General features: G+C 37.8%; 1 protein-coding gene across 7 annotated transcripts in view; it reads right to left on the bottom strand.

Annotated features, from left to right (window-relative positions):
• Positions 1-6: 6 nt before the first annotated feature.
• Positions 7-17671, bottom strand: part of LOC106869699 (E3 ubiquitin-protein ligase MYCBP2) — a 145882-nt gene continuing 128217 nt past the window's right edge. For all 7 annotated transcript variants that reach the window (XM_052972468.1, XM_052972462.1, XM_052972464.1 and 4 more), the window contains 15 exons: positions 16953-17059; positions 15496-15649; positions 13528-13814; positions 12791-12878; positions 12048-12167; positions 11533-11640; positions 10289-10417; positions 9096-9222; positions 8568-8677; positions 7222-7413; positions 5526-5633; positions 4405-4614; positions 3218-3325; positions 2209-2374; positions 7-1808 (listed from right to left, as the gene is read on the bottom strand). In XM_052972468.1, the coding sequence (XP_052828428.1) occupies positions 1693-1808; positions 2209-2374; positions 3218-3325; positions 4405-4614; positions 5526-5633; positions 7222-7413; positions 8568-8677; positions 9096-9222; positions 10289-10417; positions 11533-11640; positions 12048-12167; positions 12791-12878; positions 13528-13814; positions 15496-15649; positions 16953-17059 (2130 nt within the window). In that variant the 3' untranslated portion in view covers positions 7-1692. The remainder of the gene's footprint in view (positions 1809-2208; positions 2375-3217; positions 3326-4404; positions 4615-5525; positions 5634-7221; positions 7414-8567; positions 8678-9095; positions 9223-10288; positions 10418-11532; positions 11641-12047; positions 12168-12790; positions 12879-13527; positions 13815-15495; positions 15650-16952; positions 17060-17671) is intronic.

Here is a 17671-nt window from a genome sequence, read left to right as displayed (position 1 = left end):
AACACCCAAGTATTTGACTGGTATTTTATTTTCATCAACCCTGAAAGGATGAAGAGCAAAGTTGACTGTAAAGGGATTTGAACGCAGAACATAAAAAAAAAACTAGAATAAGCACCACAAGGTATTATTTTTCTGATGTTCTAACAATTCAATCAAACCACCATAGTAACAATAATAATAATAATTGTTTCTAATTTAGGTCCAAGACCAGCAGTTTGAAGAGGAAGGGATAAGTCAATAGCACAGCACCAGCCCCAGTTTCTGACTGGTACTTTATTTTATTGATACTGGAAGGATGAAAGGCAAAGTTGACTAACTGGATTTGAACTCAAAAAGTAAAGAGCCGCAACAAAAAACCACAAGGTACTTTTGTTCCAACACTAACGATTCAGCCAGCTCGCTGCCTTAATAACAGTAATAAAATAATAACAATAATGGTTTGTGATTTTGGCACAAAGCCAGGAATCTTGATGGTAAAGGGTTGGTTGAATCCATCAACCCCCGACAACAGTAAATGACTGGTGCTTTTATTTTATCAGCCCTTGGTGGTCGGGCAAAAGCAAAGTTAGCTCCTGCAGAAATTGAACTGGAGTCAGAACAAATACCATAAAATATTTTTTTTTTGTTTCTCACCACTCCAAAAATTCTCCCAACTCACTAAGCATCTAACAACAGTAATATTAATAACAACAACAATATTATTATTATTAATAGTAATAATAATTCTTTCAAACTTTGGCACAAGGCCAGCAACTTTAACAGAGGGAGTAAGCTGATTATACTGATCCCAGTGTTTAACTGGTACTTATTTTATCAATCCTGAACGGATGAAAGGGGAAAATAGACCTCAGGCAATAAAAGCCAGAAGAAATGGCCCTGAATATTTTGTCCAACGTGTTAAGAATTCTGACAGTTCGTTAATTTAATAACAATAATTATCTCTATTATAGTTACAAGTGCAGATAATTTAGTGGGGAAGAGGGATTAAATTGATCTCAATGGCCTCCCCCACCCAGCCTTCTTCTACTTTAGAATTTGCTCGCAATTTATTAATGAGAAGAATAAACTACAAAAACTGACTCCAGCAGGAGGATTAGAACTCAAAACCTACAACAAAGTAACTAGATACAGAAATTAGTTAATTAGTCTGCCACTAACAATTGTGCCAATCACCTACCAGTAATAATGATAATAATAATAATACTAAGTCACCATGTCATGCACATATGGTTGTGATGCACGTGCCTGGTGTACCCTTATCAGATGGGTATACTGGGCAACGTATATTTAACCCCAGTGTCACTTTGATGGCATGCACTGCTCTCTCACTCATTAATAATAATAATAACAATACTTTCTATTATAAGCACAGAACCTCAAACTTTAGGAGGAGGGGACAGTTGAATTTGTAGCCTCAGAAGAATGAAAGACAACAGAGACCTTGACAGGATTTGAACTCAAAAAGTCAAGTGGTGTCACTAAATACCATGCTGCAATTTGCCCGGGGCTCTAACAACTGCTTTCATAACGTTATATAGAAAGAGTGTGGCATTACAATATGAGTGGAGCCAAGTGGAAGGAAGAGAGAGGGGGGGGAGCGATGATGAGGGGGAGGGGTTATTACACAGCTAAGTTGCACGGAGGTGATGGTGGTGTTGGGTGTTGGTGTTGTGGCTGGTTGGGTGAAGGTCTTCAAAATGTATGAGCGTTCCGACAGACACCACAGCCAAGAGCAAATTCTTCCCCTGTTGGTGGATGCTGGACATTTAAAGGACACTCATCTGCCTCCATTGCTTGAGCTTTTGGACCTGCAATGATAGAGAGAAAAGAAAAGAAAAAGGTCAGGGTAGGAGAAATGGTAGCAAAACACGGGGGGTGGGGGAGTGATGATTGGGTGGTGGTGAAGGCTACAGCGGTGCTGATTGTAGTAGTAGTGGTGGTGGTGGTAGTGGTTGTGGTGGTGATGGTACATGTCACAACTTCGTCATGCTGTTGCTAATGATTAAAGTGGTTGAGTGATGGTGGTGGTGGAGATAATCATGGTTGTGATGATTATGGAGGCAGTGGTGGTGATTCTGATAGTGGTAAGAATGATAATGCTGAGACTAATAGCAAACAAAAATTTAATGAAACATAAAACAATATATGCAGTAGTAGTAAAAATAGTAGTAGTGGTGGTGATGGTGGTGGTACTGTAGTTTAACCTACCAGCAGGACATCTTGGTAAATCAGCTTTCGGAATGTTGGTAACTCTTTGGAAATCATCGTGACAGGTATTGCAGAAATGAGTCGTTCCAAAACAGAAAAATACAGCAACAGAACAGCAATATCGACATTTGTATTCTAGAAAATCAGTTCCATGTTTCGGACATAGCTGAAAGAAGGAATAGAGAAGCGGGGGTGAGTGGTAAAATGGTGGTGAGTGTATAAATAGCAGAATGAGTGGTAGTAATATTGGTTTCAAATTTTAGCACAAAGCCAGCAATTTTGGGGGTGGGGTTAAGTCGATTACATCGACCCCAGTGATCAACCAGTACTTATTTCATCAACTCTGAAAGGATGAAAGCTAAGTTGACCTCGGCAGAATCTGCTCTCAAAACGTAAAGACAGACGAAATGCTGCTAAGCACTTTGCCTGGCAGATAGTAGACAGTAATAAATGTAGTGGAAGTGGTAGCGATAGTTGTGGTGGTGGTTGTTGTTGTGTCAGTGGTTGTATAAATAGTAGTGGTGGTGATAGCAATAATAACAGTGGTATACAGCTAGTGTATAACAGCATATAGTAGGGAGATCAGAAAGGTTGGCATCAGTACCTTTCTATAGATTCCCCTTTAAAAGCTGTTTGGTGGGTTGATGTTTAGCCCCACCCAGGTCAGCTCTGATAAAACAGTATGGTTTGAGATATTCAACCATGGCCATCCTGTCTTTTAATCAAACAGAGCATTCAGAACTAAGACCAGCAGGCTGTGACTTATTTTATGGCTGAGTGAAACGAAGAGGAAGAAGAACAGCATCCATGGCCCTTTTTCAGGGGTATCTGAGACTGAAGGGAGGAAGGAAGTTTTTCTTGAGGGATATTTAGTTGCTAGTGCCACGAAGTTAAGAAATTGAGCAACTGCCCATAGGCTCTATAGTTGATTGATTCAATAGCTGTTTCAGTAGAATTTAGGTATCAAAACAAAAACAAACAAACAAACATAATTATAAAAAGGACCCACCTGAGCTCTGGACACATCTGAACAGGCCCCACATACCAGTTCTGTGGGGTCGTAGTCATCAACAGCACCAGCTTGTTCATCACAGCGTGCTTCTCCACCATAGTAAGCCTGAGATATAACAAAAAGAAAAAAACCCATCAATATTTACATTATATATATCTATAATAATAAATGGCAAGTTTGTGAATTTGTTACTTTAACTCCTCCAAGACTATCCAACAGACCTTGATGAAACTTGACACCTATGGGGGGCTTATGCCCATGGAGTCACTTATGCCCTTGGAATTTTTTTAAAAATCGATTTTTAATCAGCATTGATTTTTCAAAAATCATAAAATTTCAACATTTTCCGCACTAGCCAGCATGACACCAATTTGATGGAAAATGTTTCATGGGTATAAACAGACAGCTTGTTAACGGTAATCTATTTAGCATTTGCTAATTCTTCATTTCAATGCAAATCGTTTTCATTTGCTAAAACTTATTATTTCAATTTGTTGTTTTAATTCCACAGCATTTCAGGTTTTGATTACGTAAAAGCATTCTATTTCTCAAGCAAAATTTAAGCATTTTGCGCACTAGCCATCTTGACATCAATTTGACAAAATCTGCCCCAAAGCGTAAAATTTCGCCATTTTACACACATGCACAAAAATGTCGATGACACAGGTTTGCTACCAAACTCTGCTCATTTTTTCGTCAAATTGGTCCTACCCATAAATATTGATTTTAAATTTTGAACAGTGTGGAAATTTGACAAAAAATATTTTGTGGCTATAAACAGACATCTTATTGACAGTAATCTATTACTGGATACCTCAGCTAGTATATACATATATATGTATAAAATTTATGAAACTTTTACAAGAAAAAGGAGGATAATGACTTCAAAGTTTCAACTTACTAGCCTTCATCAGACATAAACATGAGCTATTCTTCAGTTGATATTAAATTGTTGTGGTTGAAATAACATACTTAGAAATATAAGCCACACTGATCTTTGTTTCAGAGACAAGGGACAATAATGGACATGTTTCAGTCTTAGTCTTGCTTCATCAGCATTAACAATCTTTTGTCTTTTCCCTTTTTCTTTTTCACCTAGTAATCCCAATAACCTTATTGACTAGATCCTGGTGGAGATTTAACCAAGGAAACATATATAAAAGAGAAAACGTTATTGGACTTACCTTGCCACATTTATAACATACATAGTAGGCGTAGCGTTCCATAGCAAAGCTGGCTGGATCATTGAAATAACGAGCACCTGGAGTTGTAATAGCTTCAGCTTTGTGTAATCCTTCATATTCAAGCCTCATCAAGGCTTTCCGCCGTACATCTTCATAAAGTTCTCGGATTGGTGCCAGCAGATCTTTCAACACAGGATGGTTGATGGTATCCTACGGTGGTGAGGAAAAGATTCGGTTAAAAGTAAAAATTAAAACCATGAATTGGCTGATTGGTAGATTAATGTATTTGGTGGATGGTAAATATCAGTACAGGTCAGGTGAGAAATATAGGAGTGGCTCAGAAAGGAGGTGACGATAAGTGGCAGCAGAGGAAAGGTGAAATTAGTAGCAAACGCCAGTATATAGATAAGAAAATAGGAAGATGATGCATGAGGTGGGAGAGTGGAGAGGACAAGAAAGGGGGAGAGAGATGTACAGTGATGGAGAAGAATGTCAGAGGTTTGTAGGGGTGGCTATAGTGGGTAGCAAATATGAGAGGATGTAGACTGATAGCAAATGATATGAGATGCAAAAAAATTTTTTTTTCTATGTTTGCTGGGATAGGATCGTGTATTTGTCATTGTTGTTTAGCCCCAGGACATCTCGGCCTAACAGAACTTAAGGAATGGAGTATTTCTTATTTAAACAGTAAGAAGAAATTACGGAGATGTACTTGCATAGCAAGTGACCTGATCTGAGATTGTGTGCTGGAACGAAAACAATTGCAGTGTGGAAAGTGTTTATAAGCCATTTAAGAAACACACAAAAACCGTTAGATTCACTTCAACATTTAAATTTAATTTGTCAAAATATTTTCGACGCTTTGAGACCGCAACCTGTTCACTGAACAAAATTCTGTGCTGCATCTCAAATATTTTGACAAATTAAATTTACATGTTGAAGTGAATCTAACGGGTTTGGCATTTTAATTTAAATGGCTTATAAACACCTTCCACACTGCAGTAAGAAGAAAATTATACAGAAAGTAAAAATAACCCCTACTTAACCAGAGAATGAAATTACGTTTTTTCCAATGACACAGTTATTGCACTGATCCATGTCTGTCGGACTGAGTTACTTACTTTGCAAATAGGACACAGTGAGAATCCAAATGTGATTCGTGGTCCAACCCACTTTCGGATGAGGACGTTCTTCGTACAGTGCAAGTGGAATACATGAGCACATTTTAACTGTAATGATAAGAGAATGTAGGAATAAGAGATTAACCGCAACAACTGAAAACATTAAGACAGAAAGAAAACAATATATCATAATCATTTAGTGTCTGCTTTCCATGCTAACATGGGTTAGACGGTTTGACTAGAACTGATAAGCCAGAGAGCTGCACCAAGTTCCAGTCTGATATGGCATGGTCTCTGGCTGGATGCCCTTCCTAACACCAACCACTCCAAGAGTGTAATGGTTACTTTTTACGTGCCATTTATGTGACTGGCATCAGCCACAACTATGATTTCATTTGGCTTGATGAGTCTTCTCAAGTACAGCATATCGCCAAAGGTCTCAGTCACTTGTCATCGCCTCCATGTCATTAATCAGTTGCTAGAAGCAATTACTAGTTTTCATGATCAATAAATAACCATCAATAGGTGAACAGTTTCAAACATTACTGATTGGATTTTATTCATGACACCAGTACAATAATAGTTTGTTTACCCATTGCAAACAAACCTATACACAAAGTACAGTGGGATTGCAAGGAGTCTAAAAGAATTATATATGTAATTGATGTAAGGCAATATTTATGTGTATAAAGAATAATCAAACATTCTAAGTGGAAGAAGCCCCCTGAAGATGACATAGGAAGAAGGTAGAAAGGCAGATATATATGTCTGTATATGTATATCATCACCATGAAACCCCTGTGTATATCATCATCATCGTTTAACATCCGCTTTCCGTGCGGGTATGGGCTGGATGGTTTGACTGAGGACGGGCATGCCAGTAGGCTTCACAAGGCTCCAATCTGATCTGGCAAGGTTTCTACAGCTGGATGCCCTTCCAAATGCCAACCACTCAGAGTGTAGTGGTTGCTTTTTACATGCCATGGGCATGGGAGCCAGTCAGTGGGTACTGGCATCAACCATGTTTGGATAGTGCTTTTTACATCCCACCACCACAGGGAGCCAGTCAGGCGGCACTAGCATCAACCCACACTCAAATGGTACTTCTTACATACTACCAGCACAGGTGCCAGTCAGGTGGCACTGGCCATAACTGCAATGTATATATTTGTTCAGACAGTGTTTGGCTATCAGAGACATAAAATCCAATTTGAACTTTCAGCTTTATAAATATATTTTGATATTCTACTTTCTGTATTGAAAAATCTTTGCTTTTCTCCTTCTTGTCTAATACAGAAGTCTTTGCATTTAAAGTGCTTACATACACACATACAAACTGTTATATAACTATATTTGCTGTACATTACAGGCGACCATTAATGACTTTCAGCAAATAATTTTCACTAGATGCAAAACCAAAAACCATTTTAATTTACGAAGTGATTTGATTGATGCTTCTCTTATCTTAATAACCCAACAGATTAAAAATTTTGAAACAGACAAAAGTAAAAGCTTTTACTGGTTCCAATTAGCTGTTAACAAGGGATATCACAGCCTTGCTTTTTTTTTTTTTTTTTTAACTTTAAACTCTAGAATGAGCCAAATGCAGTTTAAAAAGAGAGAGCCATTGTTTACAGAGAGAAGGAAAGACAACAACAAGAAACATTACAGAGAGAGAGATTTGTAGTTCACTTACCTGCAAAGCTGGAGCAGCAGAAAGGGCCTCAGTAAAACAAATCATACACATATCGTCAGCATCTTGTTTGAGCATCTGTTGGTTGGGGGCAGGGCACCGGTTTAAGCAAGGCAGGCAGCTCTCTTCATTCTTTATCCCTCCACAGGTGTGACCACAGGGAAGGGTCTTTGTACAGGCATTGCGACCATGTTCCTACGACAGCAAAATAACACAACCTCTCATTTACATTAACAGATAATCTGGCAGAATCGGTGGAGTATCAAAGAAAAGGCTTAATAGCATATCTTCTGATTCTGTAGGTTCAGAATTCAAATTCTGCTGAGGTTGAGTTTGGTTTCCATCCTTTTAGGGTCAATACAATCGATTGACCCTCCCACCAAAATTGCTGAGCTTGTGCCAAAATTGGAATTATTAACAGATGACCAAAATAGGTTCAGCAAATAGCATATTTAACTGAAGATCTAATATTCCTTCACCCAATTCTGGGTTTCTGCATACTCCTGAAGTCCTTTTCAAGAGCAACGGATTGGAAGAATCATTAGAACATCAAACAAAGTGCCCTATAGTATTCAGTTATATTACACCGTACATTTTGTCTCAAATTCCATTAAGGTCAACTTCTTTCAGGGTTGATAAAACAAAGTACGTATCAAACACTAGGGCAGATCATACTGATTAAACCCTTGCTCAGAAAAATTACTGGCCCTGTGAAACAATTATTAAGCAGTGTTACAACCATTTAGACAACTCAAATTACCATAATCCATTATCGTTATCATTATAATACATGACAGAAACATCATGAATGTCACAACTATTTCAATCAGTAACATGCAAGCCCTTTAGGTAATTATTTTGGGTACTTTTAGTAGTTTAATTAGAAGGGCAGCATTCTGGAACTGATGGATAGTAAGAAAGTTGGCATCTAAAGCTAGAAACCTGGTCTTAATACTTACAACAAACTAGACCCTGCTAAAGGCACCTCAGGGTCAGGTTATAGTGTTGAACTGGGTAATAGATTAAGACCGCCACCCAGGAACCTCATGGTGACAATAACTCATGATGTGTGAACACCTCTGATGAGGAGAGGTGTTAGAAATTCAGCAAAATAATACAAACTCCATCAAAAGGATGGCTGAAACTAGTATAAGGTCAATGACTCTCTAGCAATAATGTGCAGGGACTGGCAGGCAGGCATGTCTGCTTACATACGTACATAGATACATAGCTACACACAAATACATGTGCACCTGCTGTCATTTAAATATACACACATACAAAAATAGAAATATCAAAAGAGAAAGAACTAATGAATAGAGAGAGATTCCAGAGAAAACTGTAATCACCTGGCATTCAGCATCTGAACAGACGTTACCGATGGCAAGGAGGCCGTTATTACTGGATGTTCCACAGAAACGACAAGTTCCAGAACCTGCAGGAGTGGCACCAACTTTTCCTGAAAAAAAAAAAAGCGGAGTGGATAGAGTGAAAACTGGTATGTGGTGTGTCTATAAGAAAAATGGTAACTGACAGCTGTCTTTACACAAGCAAGGGAAAGGAGGCTCTTCTACTTGCTCACCCAACCAGCTAGTTAAAACAGCCAAATATCTTTCCAGTCAGAATCTACCATCTCATAACAGGACACACTGGATAAGGTTGTTTGAATGACATAGAATCTCCACAGTAGGGTGGAGTGAAAATAAAAAATTGCGGAAATTGAAAATGCCTCAGGGCTAAAATGTTGCTGTATTTGATTACTAGAAAAATGCTAAATTTTTGATGAGATCAATCAAGGGCATTTACTCCCTCATAACGATAAATGTTTCACATATGTGTGAATAAACGAGAGAGAGAGATTTCTAAAAGATATCTACCTTCTCGGAATTCAACCATGGCTTTCAAAGATTTGGAATCAGCCAACAGCATCAGCCAAAACAGCTTCATTCTGCCACATCCTTCATGCAGGTCAACCTTGATAGCCTCCTCTTCCTCTTTGAACACCTGTACATAATGGACAAAAAACAAAAAAAGATGCCAATCTTCAGTCTCGATACATTGTAAGTAATAAAGATGGATGGGGTGAGAGAATCGGCTGCGATATCCCTAACTTCTTCTCCTGATAGTTGCATAAAAGTTATCACCATCATAAGTAGAACTGTGTTAACAATCATCATCAAACTTCTGTCACTACAACCACTATCACGTTTATCACAAATATATCACCATTATGATGAGATAGTCATAACTGGAATATTTTAGAATCAGAAGTTTGCCAGATCAGGTCTGACTCCAGGTAAAAAAAAAACATATACAGCCTCCATGCATTTACACAGTTTGCTAGAAATAGTAGCCTAATCTTACTTAAATCACACCCCAGCAGTTTAAGATACACTGAACATTGTTAACATACATATACAAAATGACAGGGTAGCTACAACAGGAATGTCTTTCATCATAGGTCCAGTCAAACAGATTTAACCTTTCATCATGTGTCTGGTGAAACATGTCTTTCTGACCTCCTCTCAGTAAACTTGTGCCCAAACCCCAGGTCCAAAGTTAATCCTTATGCTTAGTCCTTTCTTTTCAGAATGCCAGTCCTTTGGAAATTCCTACCTGCCCACATCTTTACTTGCAAGTTTCCAGAAAAACATTAAGAACATCGGTCGCACCAGTCTATGAAGGCCTGTGGAAACTTTCAGCATTGCTTTTTCCTCCAGACCCACCAAGTTAAAAAAAATAAATAAATAAATAAAAAAGAAAAAATACAGTTGGTGATTCCAGCCAACAATCAGATCAATCAATCACTCAATCAAGCAATCAGTTCTTTCCAATTCTGCCACAAGGCCAGCAATTATAAGGGGAGTGGGTTAAGATAATTAAATCGTCCCCAGTGGTCAACTGGTACTTTATTTTATTGACCCCTAAAGGATGAAAGGTAAAGTAAATTTGGCAGAATTTGAACTTAGAACATAAAGACAGATGAAATTACTGTTCAGCATTTTGCCTGGCATGCTAATGAGTTTGCCAAGCTCATTGCCTTTCGACCAATCAATGAAAGGAGGTTTACCTGTCTCTGGTGAGCCCTCGTTCTTCGGTGGAGATGGAGAAAACGGTTACAATCGGCGCACAAGTTTCCACACATATTACAAAGTATGATGGCAGGGGTTTCCCCATCATCATGGTTATCACAGGTAGGCTGAAACAGACAGAAAGTAGACATAATATATAGAAACAGATATTTACACGTCATCATTTTGACGCCTACTTTTCTGCGCTTGCATGGGTCAGGCGGAATCTGTTGAGGCAACTTTTTTACAAGATGCCCTTCATGCAGTCATGTGTGTGTATGTGCATAGGTATGTGTGTGTGTAGTCGTGGCCAAAAGTTTAGAACATTTAAAAAAAATTAAAACTGTTATACCCAAATATAATTCTATTCAAATATATGCAACGTAGAGATATACTTACCTAATAATTGATCCAATGATTCAATTCTAGTTCTCAGACCTATGTTCCAAACTTTTGGCCATGACAGCAAGTATGTATGTACAGAAAAATACAAATACACACACACACACACACACACACACACACACTATCCTCTTTCTTCCATTTCTTTCATGTTGGCATCATCTGCTACATTTGCTCCATTATGCTATCTCACTTCTTGCAGACCTTTATCTCTTTGGTCAAGCTGAGCATCCCAAGATCAACTTTCGCTGCTTCTTCCAGTTAGTTCATCAGACTCTTTCTCGCTCAACTGTAATCCTTCAGGCAACATCACACATCCGTACCAATGCAGTCTTCTCTCTTGTACTACAGCTGATTTCTCTGATGCCTTCCTTCCTTCCTCTCTCCTCTCAGTTCCTTTCCTGTTGTGCATGTATGTTGAAATTATACATCTAACACAGCAAAAACACATACACATATACATGCACACACATGTACGAAAGTGTATGCATATATACTTATATAAACATTTCCCTTTCAAATACTCCCTTAGCTAAGTCGGGTGAGCTCTTTCCTATTCTTGTCTTTTTCTTCTGTTGCAAGTTACTAAGCGGCTTCACTAGTGGTGGTGGCGCACTGAAAAGTGGTTGGCATTAGGAAGAGCATCCAGCTGTAGAAATTATGCCAAAGCTGACATTGGAACTCAGTGCAGCCATGCAGCTCGCTGGATCCTGTCAAATTGTCCAGCCCATACCAGCAGGGAAAACGGACATTCAACAATAATGCTGCTGATGACATATGCATACATACAAAAGAAATGAAACAAAAAGCAAAGAAAACAAAATGAGCCACATATACTTACACGGGGTGGGCCACGTTGATTATCAGGACTGCTGCGCCATTCTCCAGATGACAAACGTTCAACATGGTCTTGGTCAAGGACACACAGAGATGCTAAGGCTAACCATAGCTGTGGAGAGAAAGAGAAGAGAAACTTGCTTAAGCTATCAGGAAATAACGAGGGATAGCTTTGATGTTGATGTCTTATGATTTTCAGAGATTTATCACTCATTTCCATTAAAGGTTTGACATTTATAAATAACTAAGTGGCAAACTGCTTACCACCAGCTGTCATTGGCTTGATCACAGAACTTGTACAAAGCCTGTTGCGTGTGAAACTTGTATATAGGTGCAAGTCATGCACAAATAAAAATGGTAATTCTTGAAGTTAATTACACTGTGGACTCATACTTGATTGCTTGAATAACATTTTGACGCATTACATAATAAACAGAATCTTTATATAATGTTATAAAACTGATAGAGAGAGATAAATAAGAAGATGGAAATACAGAATATGAAAATATGGCTACTTACTGTAGGAGTTTTCATACAGGCCTGTGGAAGCCGCAATGACTCATCAAGTTTTGTCAAAGATAACAAGGCCTCGGCTATAGCTGCTTTGCTGACCATTGCCCATGCCTCCGACAAATGACCCTGGCAAATATAGCAATACACAACCGCACATATAAATACATGTGTAGAAGAGTGTGTGTGTGTGCATGTATCATACACACACACATGAATTTAAAAACAGGAGGAGGAGTGAGCTATTCTGTACAAATTCTTTTCCTTTTTTACTTGTTTCAGTCACTGTCTTTGGCCATGCTGGAGCACCACATCAAAGGATTCAGTCAATCAAATCAAAACCAGTATTTATTCAGAGGTTTGGTACTTATTCTATTGGTCACTCTTTGTTGTTCTACTAAGATGCAAGGATGTAAACAAACCAGCACCAGTTATCAAGCAACAGGGCCACTAAATTTTCTTTTAGTACACGATACAGTGAACCAGTGAGAGAGCCTCTAAAGTGTCACTCAGCCTGCTAGAAATAGCAGCTAAATCTCTATCAAACACTCTTCTGTCTTAAAGGAGGGACAAGGTACACATTAGATAATATAGTCCCAGACCTTAGATACATTGTGTCAAGAAAAAAAAGTTATGGGAAAGTCATGGCTGGAATGTCTTACATCAGGAAAGGTTTGCTCAATTAGGGATGATTTGAGGCTAACCAACAATAACATGATAAAGTATTGTCAACAACACAAAGAGCAGGTTACCTTGGCCATGTCTTGTAGCAGAGCAATAATGTTACCAGCTTGGCACATTGTCATGTGACCTCTCAGCCACCATCTTGGACCTGTGGCTCTGGAAAAGAAAATATATTAAGTATTATATATATATATATATATATATATATAAGATAGAAAGTTTACATGTTAATTTAGTAAAACTCCAGTGAACTGCAACATAATTAACTCAATCTGAATTTAATAATAAAAGAACTATAATTAAACTAGATTTATTATTATTAACATAATTATTAAGTTGCTTGCCCTTAATCACCACTACCCATATAACTTTGACAAAACCCAAACTACAACATATGCTCTCACCACTAATCCTTCAACAACCACCTTTATACTACACAAAATGCACAGTCACTAATGTCCCACAATACACACCACTACCAAACTCTTAGAGTAGACACCACCACACTCCAATAACACATACCACCACCCATAAAACACGGCAAGCATCGCCAATACACAATGTACAGCATTACTACACTAACACAACACACCACTGTCATACTACCACCACGCCAGATCAGATCCCAACAATGCTCCTCTAACATACATTCCACCACCACCACCACAACTACCACACAGCCAGCACAGTAACACACATCACTACTACCACTACTACCACACAGCCATTACAGTAACACACATCACTATCACCACCACTACGCTCCCAACACAATATACACTCCACCACCACCACCACAACCTACCTGCTAGATGTGTGCTCAGCCAGACACTCTGCTAAGGTAACGGTGGTGATGCCTTTCTGGAACTGGTTACTTTTGACTTTGGTCTGGACAGCCAGTGCTTTACTGATGCAGGCCAAAAATACATCCAGGATGCAAGGCTTCTCAGAATCAAACTCTTCTTCGACAGACGGCTTGTTCGTCGAATGCATAATGTTGAAGTCTGTGGGTGGTAGATTCGGCACGAGAAGTAAGTCGGCCAAAGCTTGGGGATGGACATCGGGAAGTACTCTTCTGATGACTGATGTCACCTGAAAAAACAAATTGAAGAACAGGTGGTGAATATCTGCACCTGCACGCATCAACAATTATCATTATCATAAACCAAGGCGGCGAGCTGGCAGAACCATTAGGCAGCGAGCTCATAGAACCATTAGGCAGCAAGCTGACAGAACCATTAGGCAGCAAGCTGACAGAACCATTAACACGCTGGACGAAATGCTTAGTGGTATTTTATCCATCACTGCGTTCTGAGTTCAAATTCCATCAAGATCGATTTTGCTTTTCATCCTTTCGGGGTCGATAAATTAAGCACCAGTGAAACACTGGAATCAATATAATCAACTAGTCCCCTTCCAAAATTTCAGGCCTTGTACCTACAGTAGAAAGGATTATTATAAACCCCTAACTAACCCATTTGTTGCTTTTGGAGCAATAAAATAAATCATTATTATTATTAATATGGAAGATGATGCTGAGTTGGCAAAATCCTTAGCATATTGGGCAAAACACTTAGCAAAATGCTTATTTCTTCCAGCTCTTTACATTCTGATTTCAAATTCTGCACAGGTCAACTTTGCCATTCATCTTTTCAGGGTCAATAAAATAAACTATCTGTCAAGTGTTTGGGTTAATGTAATCAACTCCTTCCTCCTAAGATTGCTAGCCTTGTACCAAAATTTGAAACCGTTGTTGTTATTGTTTTTAAGTTATGGCGGCAAACTGGCAGAATTGTTAGATGAAATGCCTAGCAGTATTTTGCTCATCACTACGTTCTAGGTTCAAATTCCACCAAGGTCAACTTTGCCTTTCATCTTTTCAGAGTTGATAAATTAAACACCAGTGAAACAGTGGAGTCGAAGCAATCAACTAGTCTCCTCCCACAAAAATTCAAGGCCTTGTGTCTTCAGTAGAAAGGATTATAATTATTATTGTAATTATTATTATTATTAAGGCACTGAGCTGACAGAATTGTTAGCACACTGGGCAAAATGCTTAGCAGCATTTCGTCCATCTTTATATTCTGAATTTAAATTTTGTCGAGGTCGAGTTTACCTTTCATCGTTTTGGGGTTGATAAATTAAGTACCAGTCAAGTGATATAATCGACTAGACCCCTCCCCAAAAATGACAACAGCAAATTAATGTAAATGAGCCAAAGCTGGAGTATCTCCATAACCACTAGACTAGCTAAAAACAATAACCAATGCAGTCGTAGAGTCCTCACTAAACAGATGGTATGGCCATGTTTAGATTAACTTTAACCACAAGTCTACTTCAATCAGATTTTAATTTGTGGTTAAACAACAGCAACAATAAAAAATACATTTATACAATTTAATGAAATAAAACAAGAAATAAATATTGGCTTGTCATATAAATTCATTTCTTTTCCATTCATTTTAAACATTTCCAAAGTTATTTGAATTAATATGAAAATTATTTTTTATTATAGTGCTTTACGGGTTTTTTATAGCTCCATTCTTCTTTTACAAGTTTTGTTTATCATTTTTGAAATTTGAATAAGCTTTACCACTTTCCAGACGTATATAAATGGAGTGCCAAGTAGAAAAAAAAAAAAACAAATCTATCTGACAACTCATATAAAAGAGAAAAAAGCTATTTAGTTAATCAGAAGAAATAGAAAAAAAAATTAAGGAAAAAAGAAAAAGAAAGACAAAATGGAAAAGAATGTCAGTTCAAAAGATCTTACTTGTCTTTGAACACGCGGAGATGCTGTATGGAGGAGGCTGAATAAGTCTTGAAGTAGTCCTGTTTGTTGAGCCAAATAATTCCTGCCAACTGAGGATCCACTCAATGCTAGAACCATGGAGAGCAGTTCAAAGCAGTAAACATCAGATGAAGACCTATAGACACACAGACAGACAGACAAAATAAGTAACCATAACTGATTACAAAGTTCTGATTCTTTTTCAATCCCTATGCTGTATCCACACACAAAAGCATTTAATTCTGATTATTTTAATAATAAATGTAATTCTTTTTTTTACCATTTTACGTCAATTTATCCATTCTAGCATTGATCAGATGGTTCATAGGTTAAGACAATTGCTTTAACACCTGGATGGTCATTATCCCTTCCTATCACAAACAATCCAACTATAGGTGAGATGGTAATCCTTCCAACCACAAACCACCTTGACCATAGGTGAAATGGTGACCCTTCTTATCATATATATATAAACAGACAAAAAGGCAGGCATGTATATGTATATATATATATAGAGAGAGAGAGAGAGAGGGAGGGAAAGAAAGAGAGAGCGAAATTGCACAGGAAGATGACAAAGCAACACACCAAAAATCACACACTTGTCACAAATCAACACAATTTCACACCATTATCAATAAGATTGTTCATTTAGGTGGTGTCAACGGCAAACGCTACTGGGATAAGTGAGTAGACTTAAAGGGCAGTGATGTAGACATAAACAAGCAATAAACAACAACAGAATAAAGACAAGACATAATAGAAAAATTACACAGGTAGTGGGTGTATAATATTTATATGTATATATATAAAATTTATTAATAAGGGTAGAAATTGATATTAATCAATTAAAACCAGTGGTCTAGCATATTAAAAAAAATCCGAAGATTTATAAATCAACAGACTACGCTGATGATCCAGCAGATATTTACTTATGTAAATTTTAACGGGTGAAACCATGGTACGTAGGTTAATCGTTTTTTTATTTAGTAATTTTTCATTTGACTTGCCCTTTTATAGTCTGTTGTGTCGCTAAACTTTTACTGAGAACATATTTTTCGTGGTTAGATGATTCGGCATCTATTTCTAGCATATAGGAGTCCACTTTTGCCGGTCATTCCTCTTATTTTTGTATATGTATATATATATATATATATATATATATATATATATATATATATATATATATATATATCGTGGTTGTCTACTCCTTATCCAGAGTCTGAGCACCTTTTGTAGAAAAGGAAAGTAGAGATATAGAAAAAAATGTATGTATATACAAGCACACATATGTGTGTGTATGCATAAAATATTATAGTCAACACTAAGTTTCTGCAAGGAATCATTCTAGAAATATTACCAATGAAGATTTTGAATGATAAACTGTGAGATTGATCGATTGATCTACTGATCAGTCAGTTCCAACTAAACATCGAACTCACCTGCTTCCATCTATAGATGTAGATGATCGATTTAACAAACTGGCTTCCCACTCATCTCTCACACGTCGGGTCTCTTTCTTGATAGCCTGTACTATATGGGAGCATACCTGGAAAACAAGACAGACAGAGGTTAGATTTCTATGTTTATATCAAATCATATGTAGGTTTATCGATAAAGGGAGCAGGATAGGAAATCAACAAGAATACTTCACTTTCAGTCACTTGTACTGTTCTATGTAGGGCCCTGACTAGCCATTCTTGATAGACAACTGATACATGGTATTTGTAGTGGTGTAATAGCTATAGATATTAGAAGACATTCAGTGCCTCCCTATATATACATATATATATATATATATATATATATATATATATATATATATATATATATATATATGATCGTTGCCAGTGCCCCGGGACTGGCTCTTGTGTGGGTGGCACGTAAAATACACCATTTTGAGCATGGCCGTTGTCAGTACCGGCTGACTGGCCTTTGTGCTGGTGGCACGTAAAAGCACCCACTACACTCTCGGAGTGGTTGGCGTTAGGAAGGGCATCCAGCTGTAGAAACTCTGCCAGATCAGATTGGAGCCTGGTGCAGCCTTCTGGCTTGCCAGTCCTCAGTCAAATTGTCCAACCCATGCTAGCATGGAAAGCAGACGTTAAACGATGATGATGATGATATATATATACACACACACACACACATAAATGTATAG

The sequence above is a fragment of the Octopus bimaculoides genome, chromosome 13 (genome assembly GCF_001194135.2).
Source record: "Octopus bimaculoides isolate UCB-OBI-ISO-001 chromosome 13, ASM119413v2, whole genome shotgun sequence".
Taxonomy (NCBI): domain Eukaryota; kingdom Metazoa; phylum Mollusca; class Cephalopoda; order Octopoda; family Octopodidae; genus Octopus; species Octopus bimaculoides.
Note: the sequence above shows the minus strand (reverse complement) of the source record. Positions and strands in the feature narration are given on the sequence as shown.